Source organism: Oryctolagus cuniculus, chromosome 12, assembly GCF_964237555.1.
Source record: "Oryctolagus cuniculus chromosome 12, mOryCun1.1, whole genome shotgun sequence".
In the NCBI taxonomy this organism is placed as follows: Eukaryota; Metazoa; Chordata; class Mammalia; order Lagomorpha; family Leporidae; genus Oryctolagus; species Oryctolagus cuniculus.
The window spans coordinates 78908145-78934351 of NC_091443.1; the positions used below are offsets into that span (position 1 = coordinate 78908145).

General features: G+C 41.1%; 1 protein-coding gene and 1 long non-coding RNA gene across 5 annotated transcripts in view; one reads left to right on the forward strand and one right to left on the reverse strand.

Annotated features, from left to right (window-relative positions):
* Positions 1 to 981, reverse strand: part of RFX7 (regulatory factor X7) — a 148899-nt gene extending 147918 nt beyond the window's left edge. For both annotated transcript variants that reach the window (XM_070054229.1, XM_070054228.1), the window contains exon 1: positions 847 to 981. In XM_070054229.1, coding sequence (XP_069910330.1) covers positions 847 to 970 — 124 coding nt within the window. In that variant the 5' untranslated portion in view covers positions 971 to 981. The remainder of the gene's footprint in view (positions 1 to 846) is intronic.
* LOC138844690 (uncharacterized) lies at positions 1 to 25875 on the forward strand. 3 transcript variants are annotated; one of them, XR_011380916.1, is made up of 4 exons: positions 1 to 460; positions 7668 to 7899; positions 8397 to 8525; positions 13990 to 14224. It is a non-coding gene; the product is annotated as an uncharacterized lncRNA (long non-coding RNA). The 3 variants fall into 3 exon arrangements; XR_011380915.1 differs by lacking the exon at positions 13990 to 14224 and adding an exon at positions 25272 to 25875 and having other exon boundaries at positions 3 to 460; XR_011380914.1 differs by having other exon boundaries at positions 6 to 460; positions 8397 to 14224.
* Positions 25876 to 26207: the final 332 nt, after the last annotated feature.

Genomic DNA, 26207 nt, shown 5'->3' on the forward strand with positions numbered 1-26207 from the left:
GGGGGGGTGGGGGGGCGTGGACGAGGGTGTGCGGGTTACGGACGCGGGGGGCTGGGAGGGGGGCACACGGGTGCGGAGGGCGGGCGCGGGCCGGCGCGGCCGAGAAGCGCGCGCCGCCGGGGGCAGAGAGGGGACCGGCCCAGCTGGTGGCGGAGGCCGGGATAGCGTGGGGGAGGTGCCGGCGAGAGAAAGAGAACTTGCGCGAGGAGGAGGAGGAAGAGGAGGTGGAGAAACCACATTTAATGATATTTGGCGTGGAAATGGGATTTTTTTTGGGGGGTGGGGTGGGGGGGAGAACGTATCTTGGAAGCGGGTCAAGTGAAATTCATCAACGTGAGCCCCCCTCCCCTCGACCAGGAGGATGACTTCCTGCCTCCGCAAATGAAGGCAGGTAAGAGGCTAAGCTGACTTTGCAGAAGCCCCCAGCGCTGAGGACCCGTTGGAATCCACCACCCTCGAGGTAATTCGGTCTTGAACGGAAGTCGCAAGACGGGAGCTGGGTTGAGTGCTCCTCGGTCGGGCATTCAAAGCCCTCCAAATCTGGCCCCACTTTAGCTATCCAATCATAGCTCCCTTCATCCCCCTGCAAGAACTCCGGGCTCCAATCAGGCCAGTCTCCATGCCATCCTCAGCGCGCAGCAGATGCATTCTTCCTTCGTGCCTTTGCTCATGCGGTTCCCCTGCACCTCCCCACCCCACCCCCTTTCCAGGAATGCCCTCCCTCCTCCTTTATACGGCTCCCAATTCAACCCAGGCTCCAAGGCATAGGCTCAAGTCGCGGCTTGTCAGGGTCCCTGGCAGCCAAGGCCCCTGCCTGGCTCTGAGAGAAACGCGTGCAATACTCACAACAACATGGAGGCTTAGGCTTCAGCCAGCAGCTCCGTCCTTTGGAGCCAGTTAAACCCCCTCCCTCCCCGCCGACACACACACACACACACAGGCTCTGCACCACTCCCCCTTTTCCATTCATACTGAACAGCTTTGCCCTCTGCCACAAACGAGCCAGTCCCCTTTAAGAGCACAAGGATTGGCTGTTCTAGGTAGGGCTGGTCAGGGAGGCCTAAGCCGCCTGGGTGTAGAAGACAACAGCCAAGGCCCTGGCACCAGATGCAACAGCTGCTCGGCTCACGCTGACCTTTCTCTGGGCCTGTGGGTGTTAGGAGCCCTTCAGCTTGAAGAGTTTCTATCAGGTTTCTACCTGTCAGATTTCCTGGCCACTTTCCTGTTGTGCATGGACTTTGGGCTGTGAGGCCCTGTCACCCTTTAGATTCCCAGTGGATGGTGAATCTGATTGGCATGAGTGGCTTGGCCTTTGAGTGCTCAGTTCCCTGCCTTGGCCTGAAACCCTCTTGCTTTTGTGCACGGTGCCCTCGGGCCTGGTTCACAGACTTCAAGCCCAGACTTACCCTGAATACTTGCACATGGTGAGGATGGGGTGGGAGAGGGACACCTGTGTATCACACACAGCTCCTCTGTGAGGATCCAGGACTCTGGGATTCTTTTGTACTCTAAATACCCATTGCACTGATTGCATCACACAAATGAACCCCCTTTTCCATAACCTGAGGTCACTATTAGCTTAACCACTTTAGTAAACTATAGGTTATTAAGGGGATTCATTTCACTTAGGTGCCCTCTGTAAAGACAGGATTTTTCTGGACCAAACTGACAGACATGGTGTGCACTGTACAGAAGCTTTGAAGAAGCATAGAGGTAGCTGCCATTCATTGAACATGTTCAGTGTGTCCACCTAGCACTTGCCATACATTATCATGGTAATTCCTCCCCAAAATTATATGTACAGATTATTATTCCCCATCTTACAGATAAAACAAGATCAGAGGCTAGATAATATTCTGAAGTTAGTGCAAGGAGCCAGGATTTGATCCTGAAAGTTTAATTTCAGAACCTGCAAACCATGCTACAACTTGGGTTATATTGAAAACCCTTGAATGTTTATCTATGAGCTCTATATCCATGGGGAAGATGGAGGAAGTAAAAAGTTACCAACTTCCTAGGTTCTACTTTCTTAACTTGCCAAGAGAGAATGGTGGCCCTATGTTGCCACATCCTAGGAAGGGCCGATAGGGAGTGGGAAACTCATGGAAGGAAGCCGACTGAGATCTGCTTAGGTCCTTAGAAAAACGCAGCTGACAACCAAGACTCTACAGTCCCCTACCTGGTATTACATGGGCTGGCTTCCTGAGTGCAACTCTTTGAGTTTTTAGCATAAAAAAACCATGTTTCCCCCAGCAACCACTAGAGGGCTCAGCAGAACTGCAACCCTAAGCCGCCCTCTACCGACGGTGCTGATGAGAGGGGTGTGTGTGGAGGCCTTTGGGCCTTTAGGACCTAACGTGCCCCTGAAGAAGACATGAGAATTCCTGGGTCACCCAGTAATGAGAGAGTAGCAGATAGTATCAGGCTGAAGAGACCTTATTGCCTGTCCTGGGGGTAGGGGGAGGTCAGCCCCCACTGCCCACTTGTGAAATGTGTTTTATTACTGTCTTCAGAGAAGGCTGTGAATAAAATTATGCCACTGAGAAAACTGAAGAAAAAAAAATGGATGACGTTACCCAGAATTTTGGGTAGAGCCTCAGGCCTTACCCAGAGACCCTCTGTAAGGGCAAGAGGGTAGCCATGTGCTCCTCAAATTGTGTGTAAACGTCTCTCAGTAAACACTGTGCTGAGGACCCAGAATCACCCAGAATCAACGTGGCTTGTTTTCTCAGAGCTTCAGTTTGACTCACTGGGAGGTAGTGTAAATCATTATAGGAAGCATGTATTTTTAAGATAACTGGCCAGATTTGGAGCTTGTATTTCTCAGCCCTAGGGAGTATAAGTTAATTTTCCCAGTGGAAAATTTTAAGGAACACTAGTGTGGTTGGGAAAGAAACACTCTCATCTCAGAATCAGAAGTCCTGGAAATTAAAATCTTCTGTTTCCATCTCTATAAAAATGAAAATAATGACCTACCTCAGAGGGTTATAGTAAGAAATAGCATATAAATGAAGAAGTTTTGCATACATATAGAGAATCTCCAAGACAGGGTGTGAGCACCTGAAAAATAGGAACTGTGTTCTCTTTACCTCATAGTCCCAGAAAGCAATTCCTGTTTCCTCCATGGTTGGTAGATATTTGTTGAATTCGGTAGTTACCTAACCTTAATTTTCTTAACCCAGTATGTTATACTGTCTTCAACGGGCTCATAGAAATGGAAAAATGAAATTAAAAGATGTTTATTTAACTGCAAAAGAAGTTAAAAGTCCAAGCATTGTTTTTTTTTTCACAATACACATTTTCCATGAACTTTTTGGTTGCCTTATATGAATTATGTGAGATTGTAAGTTCTAAAATGTAAGTGTGTCCACTGGAGCTGTAGAGACATATGGAGGGAAATATTTGCCCAGGATGAAAAAGTTGTTTGGAGAGGGGCCTGTTGACTAACATTTGAACTGAGTCTTGTGGAAGGAATAGGAGTTCAACAGCCAGAGCCCTGAAGGAAGATGACTTCAGGTTAAGGGAACAGTATGATGAGAAGCCACAAACGGGCCGTGTTTCATGAGAGAAGAGTGCATAGCCCTACGTGTTAGCTCTGTGATCAGATCCTTAATGAAATATAGGAGACATTTGCAAAATGTCCCTCTGCTTTTAATTGTGATTGTTCTGTCAAAAGAAAATGAAACCTAGAATACTCATAAGTTTCAACATTTGTAAATGCTGGTTAAGTGCTGAAGGTGCACAAATACGTTTCATTACCACAAGTTATGGTGGTTTGTTGAGATGGAAAAGATAAAGTTCTACCTTTTCCTCCCTTCCCCCCCTAAAAGCAAAGTATTCCCCTCATCCTCTGCCTTCTTCCTTGGCAAACTGTTCCGTCTAGGAGATGAAAGTAGAATATGTAATCACTCATATGTTATTATTTAAGAAAAAAGAAGGCTTTTCTAATATTCCCCCTGAAATACTCCTACTTGATATCACAAAGTGATGGCTAATTTCTTTGAATTAAGCTGTTGTCTTTCAAAATGCACATAATCCTAGGTGTACTGATGCTGTAATATGATTGAGTTTTCAATCTTACTTTTTTAAGATTGATTTATTTATTTGAAAGGCAGAGTTACAGAAGGGCAGAGGCAGAAAAAGAGAGAGGTTTCCATCCTCTGGTTCACTCCTCAGATGGCCACAACAGATGGAACTGCACTGATACAAAACCATGAGCCTGGAGCTTTTTCCAGGTCTCCCACACAGATGCAGGATCCCAAGCACTTGGGCCATCCTCTACTGCTTTCCCGGGCTATAGCAAAGAGCTGGATTGGTAGTGGAGCAGCCGGAACTCAAACTGGTGCCCATATGGGATGCTGGCACTGCAGGCGGTGGCTGTACCCACTACACCACAGCACTGGCCCCCAATCTTACTTTTAATAGCATTAGAGAGAGGGATATGGAAGAAGTGAAGAGAGGGGAAGTAAAAGAAGTAGCAAGATTACAGAAGAGAGAAGTTGGAGGTGGGGAATGTTTCAAACTAAGGGAATATTGGCAAATTTGGCTAAATGTTCTCAATACCAGGAGTACTAATGAAAGTATGATGTGAAAATGTAGAAGTTCTGTTAGAGCACAAATATTCCATTATGTCATTAAAACAATGGTCTGTTAAGGCAAAATAGCCTGACTGTTCAATTATTGGGCAAGGCAACAGGCTGTTAACAACACTGTCACCACCTGGCTGTGTGACCCTATCTATACAAGCCATTCTTCCAGGTCGCTTTACTTATCTCTAGGGATTAATGGGATAAAGTTCACATAATGTACTTGGCTGTTCAAGTGAAACCTATGACAATGAATGCCAGATCCTGCTTTGATTTCCTTAAAAATCTTCCATTCTTTCTACATATATTGTGAGCTATAATTCCCTTAAATTAAAGAACATTCAAGTTAATACATTCTGTCTTATTTTAAAGGAAGTTTTTGCCTTTACTTGGTGCCATAAAGATCCCAAGTAGAAATTGGATATCTCAGAAATTTAGGTCAGCAGGAGCTGTGAACAGAAGCAGGTAAAGGAAAAGCATATTTACCTAACCCTATAAGTGACAATGAAAAGACACCACAGCCAATCTTACAATGAGGAAGTCGGCGCCAGTGTGATCTGAATTGGTGCAGTTTAACCAATAATTCACAAGCTCTCTCATTCCTCCATTCATTTCAAGGCTCATTTAAGTACCTGCTATGTACAAATTATTATTTTGGAACCCCAGAAAGATTTAAAATTAAGTGATAAATATTATATTGTTTTCATTTTAAAAACTTTCAGTGGCTAGTGCTGTGGTATAGTAGATTAATCTGCCTTCTGGGGTTCTGGCATCCCATATGGGTTTTGGTTGGAGTTGGGCTACCCCACTTCCAATCCAGCTCCCTGCTAATGTACGTGGGAAAGCAGCGAAGGGTGGCACAAGTGCTTGAGCCCCTGTACCCATGTGGGAGACCCAGATGAAGTTTCTGGTTCCTAGCTTCTGTCTGGCCCAGCCCAGGCCATTTTGACCATGTGGGGAGTGAGCCAACTGATACAAGATCTTTCTCTCTCCCTCTGTCACTCCCTCTCTCTCTCTCTCTCTCTCACTCTGATTTTCAATAAATGAATCTTTAAAAATACAAAAAGAAGTTCATAATCTAATTTGAACACCAGACATACCAACCCATACATATTTTAAGTGAAATAAAAATACAAGCAACTAAAAAAAATTAACATGTGACAGGGTAATTTATTAACCTATTAATTTGGCTTTTGTACTTATGTTTTCCTTGCCCGCCCATTCCAGTCAGACTTCAAGAGAGTTTATGTTACTAGGCAAAGTTGTCTGATTGGAGCTCCCCCTAGACAACTCCAGGGGGCATCATTCTCATTGTAAATGAAGCCTTTGGAACAGGACCCCTTAGAATGCAGTGCTAGTGTTATCTCTGGAGTTCTGTTCAGCTATACCTTCCAAGTTCCTTGCTTCTTGAAGAAATTTTGCTTTGAATAGGGAAGCACATTTAGGGGGAAAAGGAAAGAGAAAGAAGGAAGAAGGGATTGTGGGCAAGTGAAACTGCTAAACTGGAGAAAAGACAAAGATTCTAGCAGTGGGGAGATCAGCTTTGCTTCATAGAGGTCCCAGGTAGATAATACCTCAAATGGTGTCCATAGAGAGCTGGACCCCCTTACCCATCTTGGCCTATAAGCAGAGGAGTGGCCTGGCTTCTAAGGACTACATGGCCTTGTACAGTGAGAATATCAAAGTCCATCTACCCCCATTTTCCAGGTTCAGTGTTAAGTCTACCAGATTGCAATGCGATCCCATGAAGAACGGAAAGCCCAATAATAACTGAGATTGGATTTCCTTCCACTCAAGCAGGACGAAGCCTGGGGTCCCTTAAGTCTGGAGTGAATTTAATTTGATTTAAATAAATTAATGTGAGATTTCTTTCTATACCCAAATTTACACTTGGAAATTTATACTTACTAATGGTGGATGTTATATACAAAACAGTGTTAGGTGAGCTATGTAAGACTAAAAAAAAAGAGTTTATAACTGCTGAGGAATTTTAGACAAAGATTGGAGCAGCAGGAGCTAAAATAATGAAAGGTGACTTCATGGGCTAGAGCTAGAGTGTGAGTAAAGGGAAGGAACTTAGGAAGATAGAAGAATGGAGACAAGTCAGAGGGAAAAGCAGTGTGAACAGAAGCAGGAAAATGAGCATGCATACGGAGAGACACACAGGGGACCAGCCTGACATGAATGAATGGCTGATGATATAGGTTAAATGGGATGCCAAATTCCAAGTTTCCTGGAGCTAGTCTGAAGAGCTTGTGCTTCTATACTTGCTGTACAAGGCAGGGCTCTACAGGGGACAACCTGTAGGAGATTTTTGAGGGGTCTTCACAAAGGTAATGGAAAATGCATATTATGGAAATCTTATGCATGGAATCCAAAGATTTTTTTGCACCAAAGTAAAGTTATCCTTTGGTTCCATTTTCCCATGAGCTTTTTGTATAGCACTTATGCATGTATGTATGTTGTGTGTGTGTGTACTTATATGAATTGGCATGTGGGACTGGTAAGTCTGAAATCTGTAGGGCAAGCCAGTAGGCCAGAAACTCTTGGTAGGAGTAGATGATGTAATCCACAGGTGGAATTTCTTGTTGCCTAGGAAAAATCTCAGTTTAGCTCTTAAGGCTTTTCGCCTGATTGGATGAGACTCATCCAGAGTATTCAGGATTATCACCTTTGCTTGAAGTTAACTGTAGATGTTAACCACATCTGTATAATATCTTCATGGTGACTTCTAGATTGGTATTTAATTGAATAACTTGGTATGTGTCAACATAAAGGCAGTTTGACAAAAATAGCCAGCACCCTCAGCATACTCTTTATGTCACTGCTAGTGTATTTTAGAAGAGGAAGATCTGCTCATGTGAACCTCAGGAGAGGCCATATCCAATGTCATTGGCCAACCTATCTTCTTTCTTATGATAGATGCATTTTCTGTGTGCTTTGTTCAACATAAATGTGTTTATTTGCAGAAACTTTCTACTTCTCTTCGTTGTTTTATCCCTTAGCATGGCTTGAAGTTACAGCAGGGTAGTATTGTGTTTGATGTTAATATGGACTTTTGTTTGTTTTTTCCACTTATAGTGCCTCCAGTTGTGTCTGTGGAATAATGCTCCTGAAACAGACAAGCCTCAGGTTGTCTGCCATATCCAGAGATATGGATATAACTAAGGCTGGCCCTACTAATGTGAGCCTCCTTGCTCATCTCCTGTGACCCTGGCCACCTGGCTGGAACAGGGCTTGGCATCTGACACGGAGACAACCAGGCTCCTGCCTTGACAGTGGCTGAATATTAAGAGCTTTACCCAAGAGAGAGGTTAGTATTAGTTAACAAATTGATTCATTTCTTGGATATTATGAACTTGATACAGAGAAATGTTCATTTGGCAATAAAGACAGTAGCTAAAAGACACACAAGAGAAAGCAGACCTCATAAACTGTTATACTAGAGCAACCAGCAGAAGCAACAAGTAAACAGAAATTTGAGGAAAGCTAAGAAGCATATGGAAGATAAGACAGTTGCTTAGGAGTGGTGGGGGCAGTAGTGCCTAGGATTGACAGTACTTGACTAGATTTTTCTGATGGAGCATGGAATTGAATAGATTTTTTCTGATGGAGCACTAGATCAAGGAGCACAAATGAAGGAGGACAGATTATTGGCCACACATTGGGGAAACCCAGAATAACCACCAGGAGAAACCCAAGAACAGACTTACAGGTGACATCATATAAACTTGAAGAAAACTGGTGAACAAGAAGCTCATCGAGGTTCCAAAGCAGTTCTAATGATTGATTTATCTTCTTGCACCCTAGGAGCAGGCTTCTCTTACTTAGTTTTGTGTGGATCTTTCTTCCTCTCAAAGAGTCTTATATATGCAGTTACGATCCTGATCACCTGACGGTCTGGCTCACTCACCTATCAAAAATTGCAGACTGGAAGAAGTAAGTCTTTCCTTATGTATGCCCTGCCCTTCCCCCTATCTACTATAGCTGCCTTTTTTCTGTGATTCTGGAATAGTTTGTACAACCTTATGTGGTAGACACTATCCTATTGTGTAGTAATTGTCTACCCTCCCTATCCTAGACTCCTACTTCTGTATACTACAAATAAGGTTGGGAAGTAGGATTTTATTCTTCTCTATATCTCCAACATATGAAGTGGCCCCTACCATAAAGTAGCCAAACAATATATGCTTGTTGAATTGAGTTATTGAGGTAGAAAAAACTCCTTTTGTCCCGGCCAAGGAATAAAACACAGCTTGCCAGAAAAAAACAGAGTGGGCTAAGAAGAAGGCTTGAGAACTTATCCACAATAATAGTACAGGACTGAGAACTTATTTAATTCATATTTAAAATTCATGTCTTCATGTCTATAAAGATTTTGCAAGCAGCCAATTTTGTCTGTTCAGCTTGACATCTGGTGCTACGATTTTCCAGTTTTCAAGGTACTCCGCCAGCCCTGTTCCTTTTAAGGAGAAGAGTCGGCTGCACTCTGCCTTATGCCTCTAGTTTCTCATCTGAATTCAGACTTGCACTCTTGGGCAGCTCAGGCTTGAGGTGCAGTCTCAGGGAGGTTCCTGGGCCTCAGAGCTAAGGGTCCATGATCCAAGCCCCAGTTCTACAACTTGCCACGCTGAGGATCTAAGGCAAGTTCTTCACCTTTCTGAGACTCAGTTTTCTATTTGGAAAACATGGGGATAATAATACCTCTCTCAAACAGTGGTACTTAGGGTTGAATGATAAATGTTGGTGAAAATACCAAGCACAATGCTCTGTACATAGAGCCATGTGCACATGGCTTTCCCTTCCTTTCTATTTCTGTGGAGGTTGACGGTAGAGGACTAAGTAGAGGGTTAGGGCTCTAACAATAACCAGAGTGCTGGAAATCTTAAAAGTGATAGCAGCCCAGTTATTAGGGACCACCACTTTAAAATACGATACAGCAGAGATCATGGGCACTGAAAGGTGCACTGACCAGAGCATGGAAGAACATTAAAACACCGCGAGCGTGTGGTGAAGGGTTAAGATGCTGCTTGGGGTGCCTGAAATCCATGTTGGGTGACTGGGTTCAAGTCTGGATTCCTCTCTCAATTCAGCTTCCTGCTAATGTGCACCCTGGGAGGCAGTGGTGATGGAGGTCCCAGATTGAATTCCCCGCTCCTGGCTTTGGCCTGGCCCAACCTGGGGTGTTGCAGGCATCTTGGGGAGGGAACCAAGAGATGGAAGATCTCTCTGTTTGTCTTTCTGGCTTCCAAGTAAATTAAATCAATAATGAAAACCAGACAACCTAGCAAAAAATACTGTTAATTTGAAATTTTGTCACAGCAGATAATGAGATAGATTCCATTGGATGGCAAATAAAAAGAAGTTTTGCCTACAGCAAGCAAAGAAAATTGAGTGATTCAACCAAGGCTGTCTCAAAGAGTTCTAGAGGTGTACAGAGGAGCCTGACATCAAACCTCTCCAAAAGTCAACCCAGCACTGAAAAGGAGAAAAGAGGGTGGGTGTTCATAATCAGCTGGGAAATCTCAAAGAGTACTCAAGCAATTTCAAATACAGAGCCTTCCTGAGGTCCCTAAGGAAAGCCAAAGGAGACCAGGTACTCCTGTCAGAGACTTCAAAGCCCAGATAATGCAGGGAAGGGAGGGGCGGGGCCTATGGTTTCTAGCTGCTCTAGAAAGAGTTCCCTTCCCCAGTGCTATAAGTGAGCTCTGGTTGTGCTCTGAACAGACTACTCAGCAGGCAGGCATCAATGTATGGCAGGATGGGGTGGAATTCCAAAGCAGGAGGCACTTGGAAGCCAAATTTTTCTTACTGAAAATGTCACAGATGTCATGACTCCTGCCCAGTATTATTACATGGAAAAAGTGGTTAAAATTCACAGCTCTTCTACAAGCCACATCTGCTGCCCCTATGAACACTTTAAACAAAATTGAATAGACTACCCAACAACCTATTTTGAAAGCCAAGTGACTCAAGACTATATGCCCCTTTCCACCATAGTTGATGATAGTCATTTTTATTATTTCAAATCCCCTCAGAGGTATTGTTGGAGTGGGTCTTCAATTCGCTTTCTCTATCAAAGATTCTGAATATCTATTTAAATGTTTTGAAATAAAAATGGCAAGATCATAGGCTACCACCCATAAATTATATTTAATGGTGTTTTGAAAGAGGTAATTGGAAAATTCTGAGCATGAAAATTAAATCAAGATGTCAGACTGCAGAAAATACCATGGGGCAGGCATTTGGCTCAGTGGTTAAAATGTTTCTCTTTAAAGATTTATTTATTTGAAAGGCAGAGTTACAAAGAGAGGGAGTGGGGAGACAGAGAGGTATCTTCTATCCACTGGTTCACTTCCCAAATAGCTGCAAGGGCCAGGGCTGGGACAGGCTGAATCCAGAAACCAGGAGCTTCTTCTGGGCCTTCCACATGGTTACAGGGGCCCCCATACTTGGACCATCTTTCACTGCTTTCCCAGGTACGTTAACAGGAAGCTGGATTGGAAGTGGAGCAAGCAGGACTTGAACCAGCACCCATGTGTGGGATGCTGGTACAGCAAGAGGCGGTTCAACCTGCTATGCCACAGTGCTGGCCCCTGAAACGTCTTTGAGACTACTGAATCCCATATCAGACTGCCAGGGTTCTAGTCCTGGCTCTACTTCCAATTCAATCTTCCTGTTAATGTGCCCTTTGGGAGACAGCAGGAGATGGCTTAAGTACTTGGGATATTACCACCCACATGGGTGACTTGGATTGAGTTCCAGACTCCTAGCCTAGCCCAGCCTTGGCTGTTGTAGGGCATTTAGGAAATAGAAGACCTCTGCACATCTTTCCCCCTCTCTTTCTGTTTGTCTCTCTGACCTACAAATAAATAAAAATTTTAAATTAAGTTAAAAATAAAATACACTTTTTAAAAAAGAAAGAAATGTACCTCTACCAAATCTTGAAATGAAGAAAAGAAACTGAGGAATAGAGAAATGTACATGTGTAAGGGCTGATTAGTAACAGAACTAGGGACAGAAAGTACCATCAACGTATCAGGAATTTTTAGGAGATGGTATCAGACCTGGAAACACACAAGAGCAACCACACCAGAGGAAACCAGACTGCAGACTCTGAGGAGTTAGTGGGAATGTCAGGGAGGCTCCAGACCCGTGGATAGCATGCTCAGTGGAGAGAGGCTGCTAGGATAAGGCCTAGAGTGATTACTGAGATGTTGTGTTTGGAGTGGCTGGACTGCTGGTCGCCAGCCCTTTTCCTGCTTCCAGTGTGCACACATTAAGTAGTGAGCCCCCAGGTCCCAGATGGTAACGATGGACTCCAGGGAGGACAGGGAGGCTCCTCTGAAAATCCATTCTGCCCAGCAGTATGCCCTGCCTTCCTCTGTCGTCACCTGTCAGCACATGTGAGGCCCAAGCAGAGAGCTAACAGGGCTTCAAGAATAATCAAATATAAGAGTAACACAAGTTTATGGAGGCACCAAGCTCAGTAAACTGAAGAAATGATATATAATAAAGCAGAGTTAACAAAGGGTAAGTATACATTTATTTTATAAATGTTATAATTAAGAAAAATGTAATGATTATAAGTAAAATGTATACTTGTAGGTATTATGAATATAAAAGTTATCCTCAGTGAGATTCAGGATGTTGTTCTACCTATGAAGATGAAGCAATGATCTTTGACATTAACATGATTTTTGAGGTACAAACCTCAGTATTTGTGCTTCACTAATAGAATTCTTTTTGAAATGCTAACTACTGGTAAACTTTAACAATGTAAATAATCCAAAGAAAATGAAAATATAGGATTCAAGAATCAGAGGAGAGTTAGGAAACTAGTTTAACTTGTGGTTGTTCAACTATGGCGCATATTTAAAATTAATAACAAAATTAAAATCTAGCTTAGATGTTGGCAAACCTTTTCAGTAAAAGGCAATATGGTAAATACTTTCAGTCTGGGCGTCCATGCAGTCTTTTCCACACCTATTCAGCTCTGCTTTTGAAGTATGAAAGCAGCCATAGGTAAAACATAAATGAATGGGCATGACTATGTTCCAATAAAACTTTATTTACAAAAGGAGGGAGCAGGCCAACCCTTGTTCAAGATGATTGCAAAATAAATACACCAAGGATAAGGAATGGTGGCTAGAGAAGAGGGAAGTTCTTAATGTATACCACACCTACATGCACACGTACAGCAAGATAGCTTGGGGAAAAGAAATCAATCCATCAATAACTATAATACATGACAAATGGGTAAAATGTGTTCAATAAAGAAAATCTCAGACCTGGTAAAACAACATATCTAGCTACAAGTTATTTGGAAGAAATGCATCTAAAAGGTTGAAAATGAATGTAAAGAGATACATCAGGTAAGTACTGGTGAAAAGATAATAAATGTGGTAGCATTAATGTTAGACAAAAAATAATTTAATGTGAAAAGGACTTGACAAGATGAAGAATATTCATAGTGATGAAAAATGCAATCCATAACTCTACTAATAATGAACTTCTAAAAAATCTGACAATACCAAAGTCATATTTATAATATAAAGTAATAACTGATAGAAGGAAAAATAGGAATGAAGACTAAAGAGCTATTTTGGGAATACTTTAACAGCTATCTCAGAAATTGACAAATTAAGCAGAAAAAAAGAAGGGAATAGAAGATTTGAATAAAACAATAAAGAAGCTTGATTGAATAAAGGACTTTGTACGCAATAAAGAGTGAGTGCACAATTTCTTCAAACACACATAAAACATTAACCAGCTGCTAAAACACAAAGAAAATGTTAATAAATTTCTAGATAAGAAATCCTTCCGGTCACATTCTTTGATCACACTACAATAAAATTTGGGATTAAAAAGCAAATAGATAAAATTTTTAAATACTTGTAAATAAGAACCACTCCTTTCAGTAGGGTAAAAAGAAATTTGAAATGAAGTTACCAATTGTTTAGAAATGGCAACACCTAAAAATGATTGAACATTACTATACAACCAGCCATGTGCTAAGGGATCTACTTGAATTGTCTTTTTATTTTCACAATAATCTTAAAAGGCTGATTTCATTATCATCTCATTTCACAGATGAGGAACTGAAACACAAAGCTTGTTAAATAACCTGCCCAAGGGCACAGAGTTGGGATTTGAACATAGATAGTGGAATTCAGAGGCAGTATATTTAACCATTACAGCAAGAATAACATGATACAAATATAAAAATCTACATGTACTCAGAGAAAATGTGTAACTGGGAACATATGTATTAGAAAACAAGAAAATACAGAGTAGAAATAAATTGGGGGCCGGCGATGTGACGTAGTGGGTTAATGCCCTGGCCTGAAGCGCCAGCATCCCATATGGGCGCCAGTTCTAGTCCCAGCTGCTCCTCTTCCAGTCCAGTTTTCTGCTATGGCCTGGGAAAGCAGTAAAAGATGGCCCAAGTCCTTGGGCCCCTGCACCCATGTGGGAGACCCGGAAGAAACTCCTGGCTCCTGGCTTTGGATCGGCGCAGCAACGGCTGTTACGGCCATCTGGGGAGTGAACCATCGGACGGAAGACCTCTCTCTCTCTTCTCTCTGTGTAACTCTGACTTTCAAATAAAATAAATCTTAAAAAAAAAAAGAAAGAAATCCTGTATAGATCAAGCAGCAAGTGGGAGAATCAAAAAAATATATAAGGAAAGTGGAAGGAAGGAAATTACTGAAGAAAAAGGAGGATGAATGAAATAGGAGAAGGGGATCAATTTTAAAAGCTGATTCCTTGAAGAGAACAAAAACAATGTCATTAAGTCTGGAAAGTCTAAAGTAAAAATAGATAGATAGATAGATAGATAGATAGATAGATAGATAGATAATATTATGAGTGTTAGAAATGAGAAGGTGGGGCCAGCCAGCGCTGTGGTGTAGTGGGCTAGGCCTCCACCTGCACTACCAGCATCCTATGTGGGCACTGGTTCCTGTCCTGGCTTCTCTTCTAATCCAGCTCTCTGCTATGACCTGAGAAAGAAGTGGAAGATGACCCAAGTGCTTGGGCCCCTGAACCCACGTAGGAGACCTGGAAGAATCTCCTGGCTCCTGGCTTCAGATTGGCCCAGCTCCAGTTGTTGCAGCGTATATTGCTGTCTCTAACTCTACCTCTCAAATAAAATCTTAAAAAACAATAGAATGAGAAAGGAGGGGAGGGGTTTGGTGCAGTGATAAAGATGCTTCTAGGAATACCTGCATCCCTTGTTGGGGTACCTAGTTCTGCTCCTGATTTCCATTTCCTACTGACACATATGCTATGAGGCAGCAGGTGATGGCTCTAGTACTTAGCTTCCTGAATGGAGTTCTGGGCTCCTGGTTTTGAACTGGCCAAGTCCAGGCTATTCCAAGCATGTGGGGAACGAACCAGCAGATGAAAGATCTGTCTTATTCTCTATCCCTGACTTTCTTTCTGCCTGTCAAATAAGAATAAATAAGTATAATAAAGGAAAAAAGAAAATTTATAATTGAAAGAAATGAGAAGGAAATATAATTATAAATGTGGGAGTAGATTCCAGATAGTTCAAAGTGCATGCTAAATTTAAGATAATTTTTTAAAATTGAGATTTGAATAATTAATATTTCTAAAGAATATAAATCCCTGCAAGTGATCAAAGAAGAAATATCAACCTTATAAAAAGATAGAAACGAAACACACTGACTGAAAATGTCATTAAAGTCCTCATAGAAAAGGTCACTACCTTAGTCCAGCTGAGCAGCTCTAACAAAATACCTTAGACTGGGAAATTTATGAACAACACAAATTTTATTGCTCACCGATCTGGAGCCTAGGAACTCCAAGATCAAATTTCCAGCATATTCTGTGTCTAGTGAGGACTCTCTGATTCATAGTTGGCACCTGTTAGCTGCATCCTCAGGGTGGAAGGGATGAACAAGCTGCCTTGGGCCTCTTCTGTAAGGGTGCTGATCACATTAATGAGAGCTCCATTCATATTACTTAATCACCTCCCCAAGGGCCCTGCTGCTTAATGCTGTTATATTGGGGATTAGGTTTCAAAGTATGAATGGTGGGGGGACACAAACAGACCATAGCAGTCACCAAACACAAGTGACTCTACAAGTAAATAACAAATGATCCATATACTATTAATCAATCAATCAATCCAAAGTATGGGATAATATAACTTTCTGGGCCTGTGCCGTGGTGCTCTAGGTTAATCCTCTGCCTGCGGCGCCGGCATCCTATATGGGCACCGGTTCTAATCCCGGCTGCTCCTCTTCCAGTCCAGCTCTCTGCTATGGCCCAAGTGCTTGGGCCCCTGCACCCGCATGGGAGACCAGGAAGAAGCACCTGGCCCCTGGTTTTGGATCGGCGCAGCTCCGGCCATTTTGGCCATTTGGGGGGTGAATCAATGGAAGGAAAACCTTTCTCTCTGTCTCTCTCTCTCTCTCACTGTCTGTAACTCTGCCTGTCAAATAAATAAATAAAATCTTTAAAAAATATATAAAGCTTTCTAATTCATTTACATTTCTACTGACATGGCCTGAATATTAAAACTATAAAATAAAAACATTTACTCATTTATAAACAAAGATCAGAAATCATGTTAGCAAAATTAATAAATACAGAAATATTTTTTAAAAATATATCATAACCGAGATTTATAGCCCAAGTATCCAAGGCTGGTTCAAGCCTCAGGCTATATCCATAGAAGTCAGTATGTTCAAATTAAAAGAAAATGATGTAAGTATCTTAACAGATGCTAAAGATACATTTTGATACCTATTTTCAAATAGAAAGGAAACCAGAAGTAAAAATAAACTTCCTTATTTTCATGAAAGTCAGGTCCTTATATAAGCATAATAACAAATGGTAAGTATTAGAAGCTTTCCCACTCAAGTTTGGCTTTGAGAATCCTAGCCAAATGCCATGTTGTAAGAAAAAGAAAAGTTAAAGTTTGGCAAATTAGGAGAAAATATTTTCGACACCTATTTAAAATATATTTTATTGAGGGCCAGTACAGTGGGGTAGCCACATGGGCCCCTATTCGAGTCCTGGCTGCTCCACTTCCAATCTGGCTCCCTGCTAATGTGCCTGGGAAAGCAGCAGAAGATGGCCAAAGTGCTTGGGCCTCTGCCACCCACATGGGAGACCTGAAAGCAGTAGCGGGAAGGACTGAGTCAGTCCAAAGCAAGGATCCAGGAACTCCATCCAGGTCTCCCATGTGGGTGGCAGGGACCCAAGCACTTGAGCCATCCTCTGCTGCCTTCACAGATAAATTAGCAGGAAGTTGGATCAGAAGCAGAGTAGCTGAGTCTGAAATTGGTACTCTCATTATAGGGTGCCAGCATCCCAACTGTTGGCTTAACCCTCTGTGCCACAACACTCACCCCTAATTATGCTACATTGATGCTGATGTTTGTTCTTGCTTCAATTTCAGCAGGTTTTATGGTGGTCTGTTAGAAGGTTCTTATCCTTCTTAGTACCTCAAACTATATCCTGTTCAAACATACTCTAACAAGTTAGTTTGAGTTTACTTTGGTAAATAAAAATTGAAATCCATGCATAGTTTCTTTAAAATTTTTTTCATGAACATTTTGAAGATGGCCTAATAGAAATAATAAAAACAAATGTGGCCGGCGCTGTGGCTCACTAGGCTAATCCTCCGCCTAGCGGCGCCAGCACACCGGGTTCTAGTCCCGGTCGGGGCGCCGGATTCTTTCCCGGTTGTCCCTCTTCCAGGCCAGCTCTCTGCTGTAGCCCGGGAGTGCAGTGGAGGATGGCCCAAGTGCTTGGGCCCTGCACCCGCATGGGAGACCAGGAGAAGCACATGGCTCTTGCCTTCAGATCAGCGCAACGCGCCGGCCGCGGCGGCCATTGGAGGGTGAACCAACAGCAAAAGGAAGACCTTTCTCTCTGTCTCTCTCACTGTCCACTCTGCCTGTCAAACAAACAAACAAATGTACTTGAATGTTTTATGAACACAGGGAGAAAGCACTTGATGTTTAACCATGAAATTTATTAGCAGTAAAAGCTCATATACAAATGCTATTATTTAAAGGAGTTCTCTTTTATTCCTACTTTGCTAACAGTTTTTTTTTTAAATCATGAATTAATGATTAATTTAGTTGGAAGTATTTTGGTATCTGTTGAGGTGATATGTTATTCACTTGTATTATGTTAGTGAGGTGAAATGTTAACTTTTTATGTACTTGAAAGGCAGAATGACGGTGTGGGAGCAGGTGGGAGTAGGTTATCTTCTATTTTCTGGTTCATTCCTCGAGGACAAGGCTCAAGCCAGAAGCCTGGAACTCCATCCTGGATGATGGGCCCAAGCAGTTGCTCCATCACCTGCTGCCTCCCATGGTGCTTTAGCCAGAAGCTGGATTCTAAGTGGAATAACTGGTATTCAAACTGGCACTTTGATATGCAAGTGGGCATCCCAAGCAGTGACTTTAATATGCTACACCACAATCCCTGCCCCAACTTTCTGAATTTAATTCAACCTTTAAAAATTCCTGGAATAACCCAATTTATTACTATGTTGTCCTTTTAATTAGTTTCTAGATTTGAGTACCTAATACTTCATTGTATTTTATGCCTACATTTATAAGAAGTATTGGCCTGCAAATTTCTCTTCTTGTAATATCCTTGTCTTATTTTTGTACCAGGGTTGTGCTGGTCTCATACAATAATTAGAAGGAAGTGTCCTGTCTTATTCCTTAAAAGAGTTTGTGTAGGATTGGTACTGTTTTTTTCAGGATTTTATTTTATTTATTTGAAAGGCAGAATTACAGAGCTACAGGGAGAGACAAAAAGATCTTCTGGGGCCGGCGCTGTGGTGTAGCAGGTAAAGCCATTGCCTGTAGTGCCAGCATCCGATATGGGCACCAGTTAGAGTCCCGGTTGCTCCACTTCGGATCCAGCCCTCTGCTATGGCCTGGAAAAGCAGTAGAAGATGGCCCAAGTCCTTGGTCCCCTGCAACCATGTGGGAGACCTCGAAGAAACTCCAGGCTCAGCTCCGGCCATTGTGGCCATTTGGGAACTGAGCCAGCAGATGGAAGACCTCTCTCTTTCTCTCTCTTTCTGTCTCTTGGTGACTCTGTCTTTTGAATAAATAAATAAATCTTAAAAAAAAAAAAAAAAACAACTTCTGCTCCCCAAATGGCCCCACAGCTGGGGCTGGACCAGGCCAAAGCCAGGAGCCTGGAACTTCCTCTACATGTTTGGCACTGGCCCAAGCACTTGGATCATCTTCCACTGCTTTCCCAGACACATTAACAGGGAGCTGGATTAGAAGTGAAGTAGCTGGGGCTCAAATTGGTGCCTATATGGGATTATGGCATCACAGGCAGCAGCTTAACCTGTACACCACATTGCCAGCCGTATTTTCTTTAATATTTCAGAGAATTCACCAGTAAAGACATCTAGGTTTGAAATTTTCTTTGAGGGAAAATTTTAAATCATAACATGAAAATATTTAACAACTATTGAAACCTTGATTTTCTTGTATCAATTGAGACACTTATTTTAAAGAAAGTCATCCATTTTATGCAGGATATCAAATTTATTTATTTAAAACTATTTATAATATTGTATTCTTTCTCTGTAGGTTCTGTAGTAATATCTCTCTTTCATTCTAATATTAGTAATTTATATTTTACATTTAATCAGTCTTGCTAGGAGTGAATCAAATTTCCTGATCTTCTGAAAGAATAGGCTTTTGACATTGCTGTTATTTATTTTGTGTCAGCTTTGTATTCCATACGTTGCCTTTCCTCCCCAATTTTTATTCATTTCCTTCTTTTCTCTGTTTTTTTTCTAACTTTTTGGGATGATAACTTAAAAATTGATTTTTAGTTTTTTTCTAATACAGGTATATGTGCATAAAGCACTGTGAGTCAATACATCTAATTAGGAGAGAGAACCCGCACAGTAATTTAATCCTTACATTTTTCAATATAAAGAATTGTTACCTATAGCAGCGTGTCAGAGTAATGAGGGATGATGTAGCAAGAAGGAAAGAGAATTCTAAAGAATATAGGATTTGTAGATACAGGAAATAGCCACTCCCTCTAGAGCAGAAGTACCCAGGAGAGAGACTGCCCATGCCTAGAACCAGACCATGTAGAGGGCCCTACTCTGGCTCAGGGGTTGGCAGAGACGTTGCTATTGGAGACATTCTGGTGAAATGTCCTGGAAATCTACCCTCTGGGCTGCCAGCAATGGTATTCATGAAGAGATGCCTCACTGGAGGCACATGGTTGCAGAACTGCCTGGGGTTGGTGCCAGGGAAAGCTACTGGCTGCTGGGTGCTGCTGGCCACCAGGCATTGCTGGAACCTGGTGCTGGGAAACATCATGCTTCCTGGAGAGCTTGCCCAGCAAGCGCGCTGAAACCAGGAAGCGAAAACCTTTTCCTCCTGCCTAGTATTTCCAGTACCCTCTAATGACAAATTTCCAGTTGGCAAGGAAAAATATTTAAAGGGCCAAAACTTATTTTCATGGAGCAGGAACCAAGAAGAATTTGGAACGGAGAGCCAATAAGTCAGTAACCAGTACATAGTGCTTTAGCCACATCCTATACATTTTGTTGCATTGCATTTTTGTTATCTAATTTCTGTTGTGATTTCCTGACAACAATGTTACTTAGAAAAGCTTTGCTTCATTCCCATTTTCAGATTTTGCTAGTCATCTATCAGTTGATTTCTACTATGATTCTCCTGTGATCTGAGAATACATCTTAGATGATTTCAGGTTTTTGAAGTTTGTTTAGTCTTGTTTTATGCTTGGCATATAGTCTGTTTTGATAAACAAGTTTTGTATACTTGTAAAGAACTGTACTGTAGTGGTTAGGTATAGTGTTCTGTATATGTATTAAGTAGGGAAAAATTGGTTAATAATTTTGTTCAAATATCCTATATAATTTTTGATTTTTGTTATCTACTTGTTCTCTTGAGTCTAACACACTATAGATAGTGTGTTAGCAGGCAAATAAGAGGAACAATGATTGTATTTTACTTCTCACTTTATTTCTACTGATATTTCCTAATATAATTTGAAACTATATTATTTTGGATATAGAAATTTAAGTTTGTAGCTTCCTATTGAATTGATCCTTTTACCTTTGTGAAATGCTATCTTTTATCTCTCATACTTCTCTCGAACTTTGCTTTTTGTGACATAAATAATCACACATACATACTTTAGGTTACCATTTGTATGATAATATGCAGATGCCTCAAAAAGTTTGTGAAGGCAGACATTTGGCTTAATGGTTAAGATGCCACTTGGAATGCCAGCATCCCGTATCAGAGTGCCTGGGTTCCAGTCCTAGCTTCACTTTTGGTTCCAGTGTCCTACTAATGTGCACTAAGAGGCAGAAGGTGATGGCTCAAGTAACTGGGAGACTCAGATTGAGTTCCTGGCTCCTGGTTTTGGTCTGGCACAGCCCTGGTAGATGAAGGCATTTGGAGAGTGAATCAGTGGACGGGAGATCTCTGTTTATCTTTCTCTCTGTCTTTCACATAAAACAGACATTTTAAAGGAATTTTTATGGAAAATGGAATTAAAGGCTAAATTTATTTTGGTGCAAAAAATTTTGAAGTTTGTGTATAATTTTTTCATAATATGCATTTTTCCATGAACTTTTTTTAAAGAAGGGCACAGTAAGCCTTAATATGCTTTTATGACTTTTTATTTAAATCTTATTTTATTTCAAAGAAAGAAAGAGAGAAAGAGAGAGAGAGAAAGAAAGAACAAATGAAAGAAAGAGAGAAAAAGCTAGTTTTCCTTTTTTAGAAAGAAACAGAGAGATAGGCTATCTGCTGGACAACTCCCCTAAATGCCCACACAACCAGGGTTGGACCAGGCCAAACCCAGTTCAAAACTCAGTTCAGGTCTCTGACAGAGGTGATAGGGAACCAAGTACCTGAGCCATCATCTGCTGTGCCCCGTGGTGAGCATTTGTAGGAAGCTGTATCAGAAGCAGAGGAGTCAGGACTTAAGAGGAGCCAAAGCTCCAATCAGGCACTCCAATAAGGAATGTGGGCCCTCCAGAAGGGATCCAGTCTGAAAGCCTTTGCCTTTTCATTGGAATGATGAATCCGTTTGCACTTATGTAATTACTCATATAATTTAAGCTTTTCATCTTTTAAATTTTTTTTGTTTTTTTCCTTCTTTCCAAACTTTCTTGGAATTAGTTTTTTATTCCATGTTACTTCCTTTATTAGTTTTCCTTAAATTCAGGCTCATTGAAATATAATTTTCTTACAGTATTTTTACCTCAAAGTTCTAAGAGGTTTTTTTTTTTTTTTTTTTTTTTTTTTTTTTTTACAGCCAGAGTGGGCAGTGAGAGAGAGAGACAGAGAGAAAGGTCTTCCTTTTGCTGTTGGTTCACCCTCCAATGGCCGCTGCAGCCGGCGCACTGCGCTGATCCGATGGCAGAAGCCAGGTACTTCTCCTGGTCTCCCATGGGGTGCAGGGCCCAAGGACTTGGGCCATCCTCCACTGCACTCCCTGGCCACAGCAGAGGGCTGGCCTGGAAGAGGGGCAACCAGGACAGAATCCGGCACCCCGACCGGGACTAGAACCTGGTGTGCTGGCGCCGCAAGGCAGAGGATTAGCCTAGTGAGCCGCAGCGCCGGTCAGTTCTAAGAGTTTTGACAAACACCTATTTATTTAACCACTACCACCACCACCACTACCACCACCACAGTTAAGATATAGAACAGTTCCCTCATTCCCCCCACATCTGCTTGTGCTGCTTTGCAGTCAGTCCTCTGTGTACCTGGATGTCCACATTCATCAGTATGTTTTCTGTCTCTCTAGTTTTAGCTTTTTAAAAATTGTCATATAAGTGGAATCATACAGTACATAGCAGTTCGGGTAGGCTTTATTTATTTATTTATTTATTTTGCACTGTGCATTTTAGTTCATTCATGGTGCTGTATTAATCATTTGTTCTTTTTTATTATTGAGTCATGTATCATTACAGGAACTAATCTGTTTATCCCTTCACCAATTGAAAGACCTTTGCCATTTTTCAGCTAGTTAGCTGCGATGAATAGTACAATTGGTTTGTTACCAGTTTTTGGTGATTTTGAATAGATTTGATCTAAGTATTCAAGTGCAGGTTTTTGTATGACTATACATTTTCATTTTTCGTGGGTAAATACCCAGAAGTTGGATGGCTGTGTCATATGATAAACATATATACATATATATATATTTTTAATTTTTTTTGACAGGCAGAGTGGACAGTGAGAGAGAGAGAGACAGAGAGAAAGGTCTTCCTTTGCCGTTCACCCTCCAATGGCCACCGCAACCGGCGCGCTGCAGCCAGCGCACCGCGCTGATCCGATGGCAGGAGCCAGGTGCTTCTCCTGGTCTCCCATGGGGTGCAGGACCCAAGCACTTGGACCATCCTCCACTGCACTCCTTGGCCACAGCAGAGAGCTGGCCCGGGAAAGAAAACGGCGCCCCGACCGGACTAGAACCTCGTGTGCTGGTGCCACAAGGCGGAGGATTAGCCTAGTGAGCCGCGGCGCCGGCCGGAAGTGGAGCAGCCGGGAGTTGAAATGACACCCATATGGAATGCCGGAACTGCAGGTGGTGGCTTTACCTACTTCGCCACAGTGCTGACCCCTACATATAAATTTTAAACTGTCTTAAGAAAACCTGAGGGGTGAGCATGGTGTTGTAGTGGGTTATGTAGCCACTTGTGACACTAGCATCCCATATGGGTGCCAGGTCTTGGTCCGGCTGCTTCACTTCTGATCCAGATCCTTGCTAATGGCCTGGGAAGGCAGTGGAAGATGGCCCAAGTGCTTGGACCCCTGCACCCATGTGGGAGACACTGATGAAGCTCCTGGGTCCTGGCTTCAGCCTGGCCTAGCCCTGGCTGTTGTGGCCATCTGGGGAGTGAACCAGCGAATGGAAGTTCTCTCTCCCTCTCTCTCTGTCTCTCTCACTTGGCAACTCTGACTTTCAAGTTAATAAATAAATCCTTTAAAAAAGAAAGAAAACCCGAAATCATTTATTTACTTTTCTAATATAAACATTAATGCTAAAAATTTCCCACTATGTACAGCTTTATCTGTATCTCACTTTCATTTAATTTTGAATATTTCTGGGTTTCTTTTATTTTCTTTTTTGACACATTGATTATATGACTCACTGAGGAAAAATTTTAAATTTACAAATTTTTCCAGAAATATTGGTTTGTACTTTAATTTTTCTATGACCTGAAAAGATAATTTGAATTATTTTGGTGTTTTTAAATATGTTATTTTTATTTTATGGCACAGAATATTAATTGTCTTGGTGAATTTACATTTTTTTTCTTGAAAAGAATGAGTATTCAACTGTGTATTTGGAGTATTTTCTGAATGTCAATTAACAAAAATTTTGATATAAGCCAGGCATTCTAATTTCTTATTGAGTTTTATTCTAATTGCCTTGTTAATTACAAAGAGATAAGTGTTGATATCTCCAACTGTAATTTTATTGATCTGTGTCTTTCTAAATTCTATCACTTTTTCTTCCTGTATTCTGAAAACTTTTTGTTAGGTACATGTATATTTAGGATTTTTTGAGTGTTCTTGGTGAATCAATCCCTTTATCATTATATACTTGTCCTCTTTATCTCAGGAAATATTCTTGTTCTGAAGCACACTTTTCTGATACTAATAATCACACTCCAGCTTTCATTTTATTAGTTTTTATATGGGATATGATTTTCTACCATTTACTTTATATTTTTATGTCTTTCATTTAAAGTAAATTACCTGTACACAGAATGTAGTGAGATCTTTTTATTGAAATTGATAAAAATTCATTTAATATAAAACTCACCATTTTAAATGTTTTAAAATGTATAATTTAGTGGTTTTTAGATTATTCATAGAATTGTGCAGTCATCAAAACTATTAATCCCAGGTCATGTCCATCACTCCAAAGAGAAAAGCCATATCTGCTAGCAGTCGATCCCAGTTTTCCCTTCCCTCCAACCCCTCTGGAAGCCACTAAACCTTCTCTTGGCTTATGCATTTGCCTATTCTGGATAGTTCAAATAAATGAAATATGCAATAAATAGCATACTGTGCCTGTGCTCTTTCACTTAGCATGTTCTGAGGTGTCACTCATGTTGTAGTATGTTTCAGCACGTCTATGTCATTCCTTTTTATGGCCAAGTAACCTTCTATCGTATGGACATACTGTGTTAATCAGGTGATAGGCACTGGGTTGTTTTCACTTTCTTGCTGTTATGAGTAGCATTGCAATGAGTATTCATGTACAACTTTCTCTATGAACATATGTTTTTACTTGTCTTGGGTACATAGCTTGGGGCAGAAGAACTGGATCATGTGGTAACTCTATTTTTAACTTTGTGAGGAACTTCTAAACGTTTTTTCATATTGGCTATACCACTTTACATTCCCAGTGGGCCTTGATGTTAACAAAATATATAACAGTATATTTATCTTTTGTTTAGTGTGTTTATACAATTTACATTAAATGAAATTACAAAAATTATTGTATTTAAATTTACCATCTTGCTAGTTGTTTGGCTATTTGTTTAATTTCCCTTTTCCTCTTTTTTCTGCTTGCTCTCTGATTTAAACAAATAGTTCTTGTTATTCTATTTTATATCTCCTATGGTTTATTTATACTTCTTTTTAATTTTTTTAGTGGTTGACCTTAATACATCTTGGCTAATCAGAGTCTGCTTACAAATAATAAATCAGGGCCGATGCTCTGGCACAGTGGATTAAAGCCCCAGCCTGCTACACTTGCATTCCATATGGGTGCCAGTTCTAGTCCTGGTTGCTCCATTTCTGATCCAGCTCTCTACTATGGCGTGGGAAAGCAGTAGAAGATGGCCCAAGTCCTTGGGCCCCTGCACCATGTGGGAGACCCGGAAGAAGCTCCTGGCTCCTGGCTTCAGATCGGTGCAGCTCTGCAACCATCTGGGAGTGAACCAGCGGATGGAAAACCTCTCTTTCTGGCTTTACCTCTTTCTGTAACTCTGTCTTTCAAGTAAATAAAATAAATCGTTTAAAAAAATAAAAAAAGAAAGAAAAGAAAGCCCCCACTTAAAAAAATAATATATCACCTCATTTGTAATGTTCAAACTTTTTGATGGTATGCTCCCAGTTCCTCCCTCCAATCTATTGTTCTGGTTTTTTTTTTGCATATTTCATATTTACATGTGCTATGAACCTTAAGTACAATGTTTATATTTTTTGTTTTAAACAGTTGATGGTCTTTTATAACAATTAAAATATAATGTATACAGGTGGTTTTATTTTTGCTATTCTTTTTATCCTGCTTGGGCTTCTCTGAGTTTCTCAGATCTGTGGTTTTATGTCTTACATTATTTTAGAAAAATATTAGCCACTAGCTCTCCAAGTATTTCTTTGGTCCTACTCCCTCTTGATTTCCTTTTCCTCTCTTTATCCCTACCCTTCTCCTTCTGGAACTACTATTACACATCTGGTAAACCAATTGACGTTTTCCTCAGGTCTTGGATGTTTTCATTTCCTCATTGTTTTTCCTTCTTGTCTTTCAATTTGAATAGTTTCTGTTTTCCTACATTCTTTTTAAAAAGATTTATTTTGTGTATTT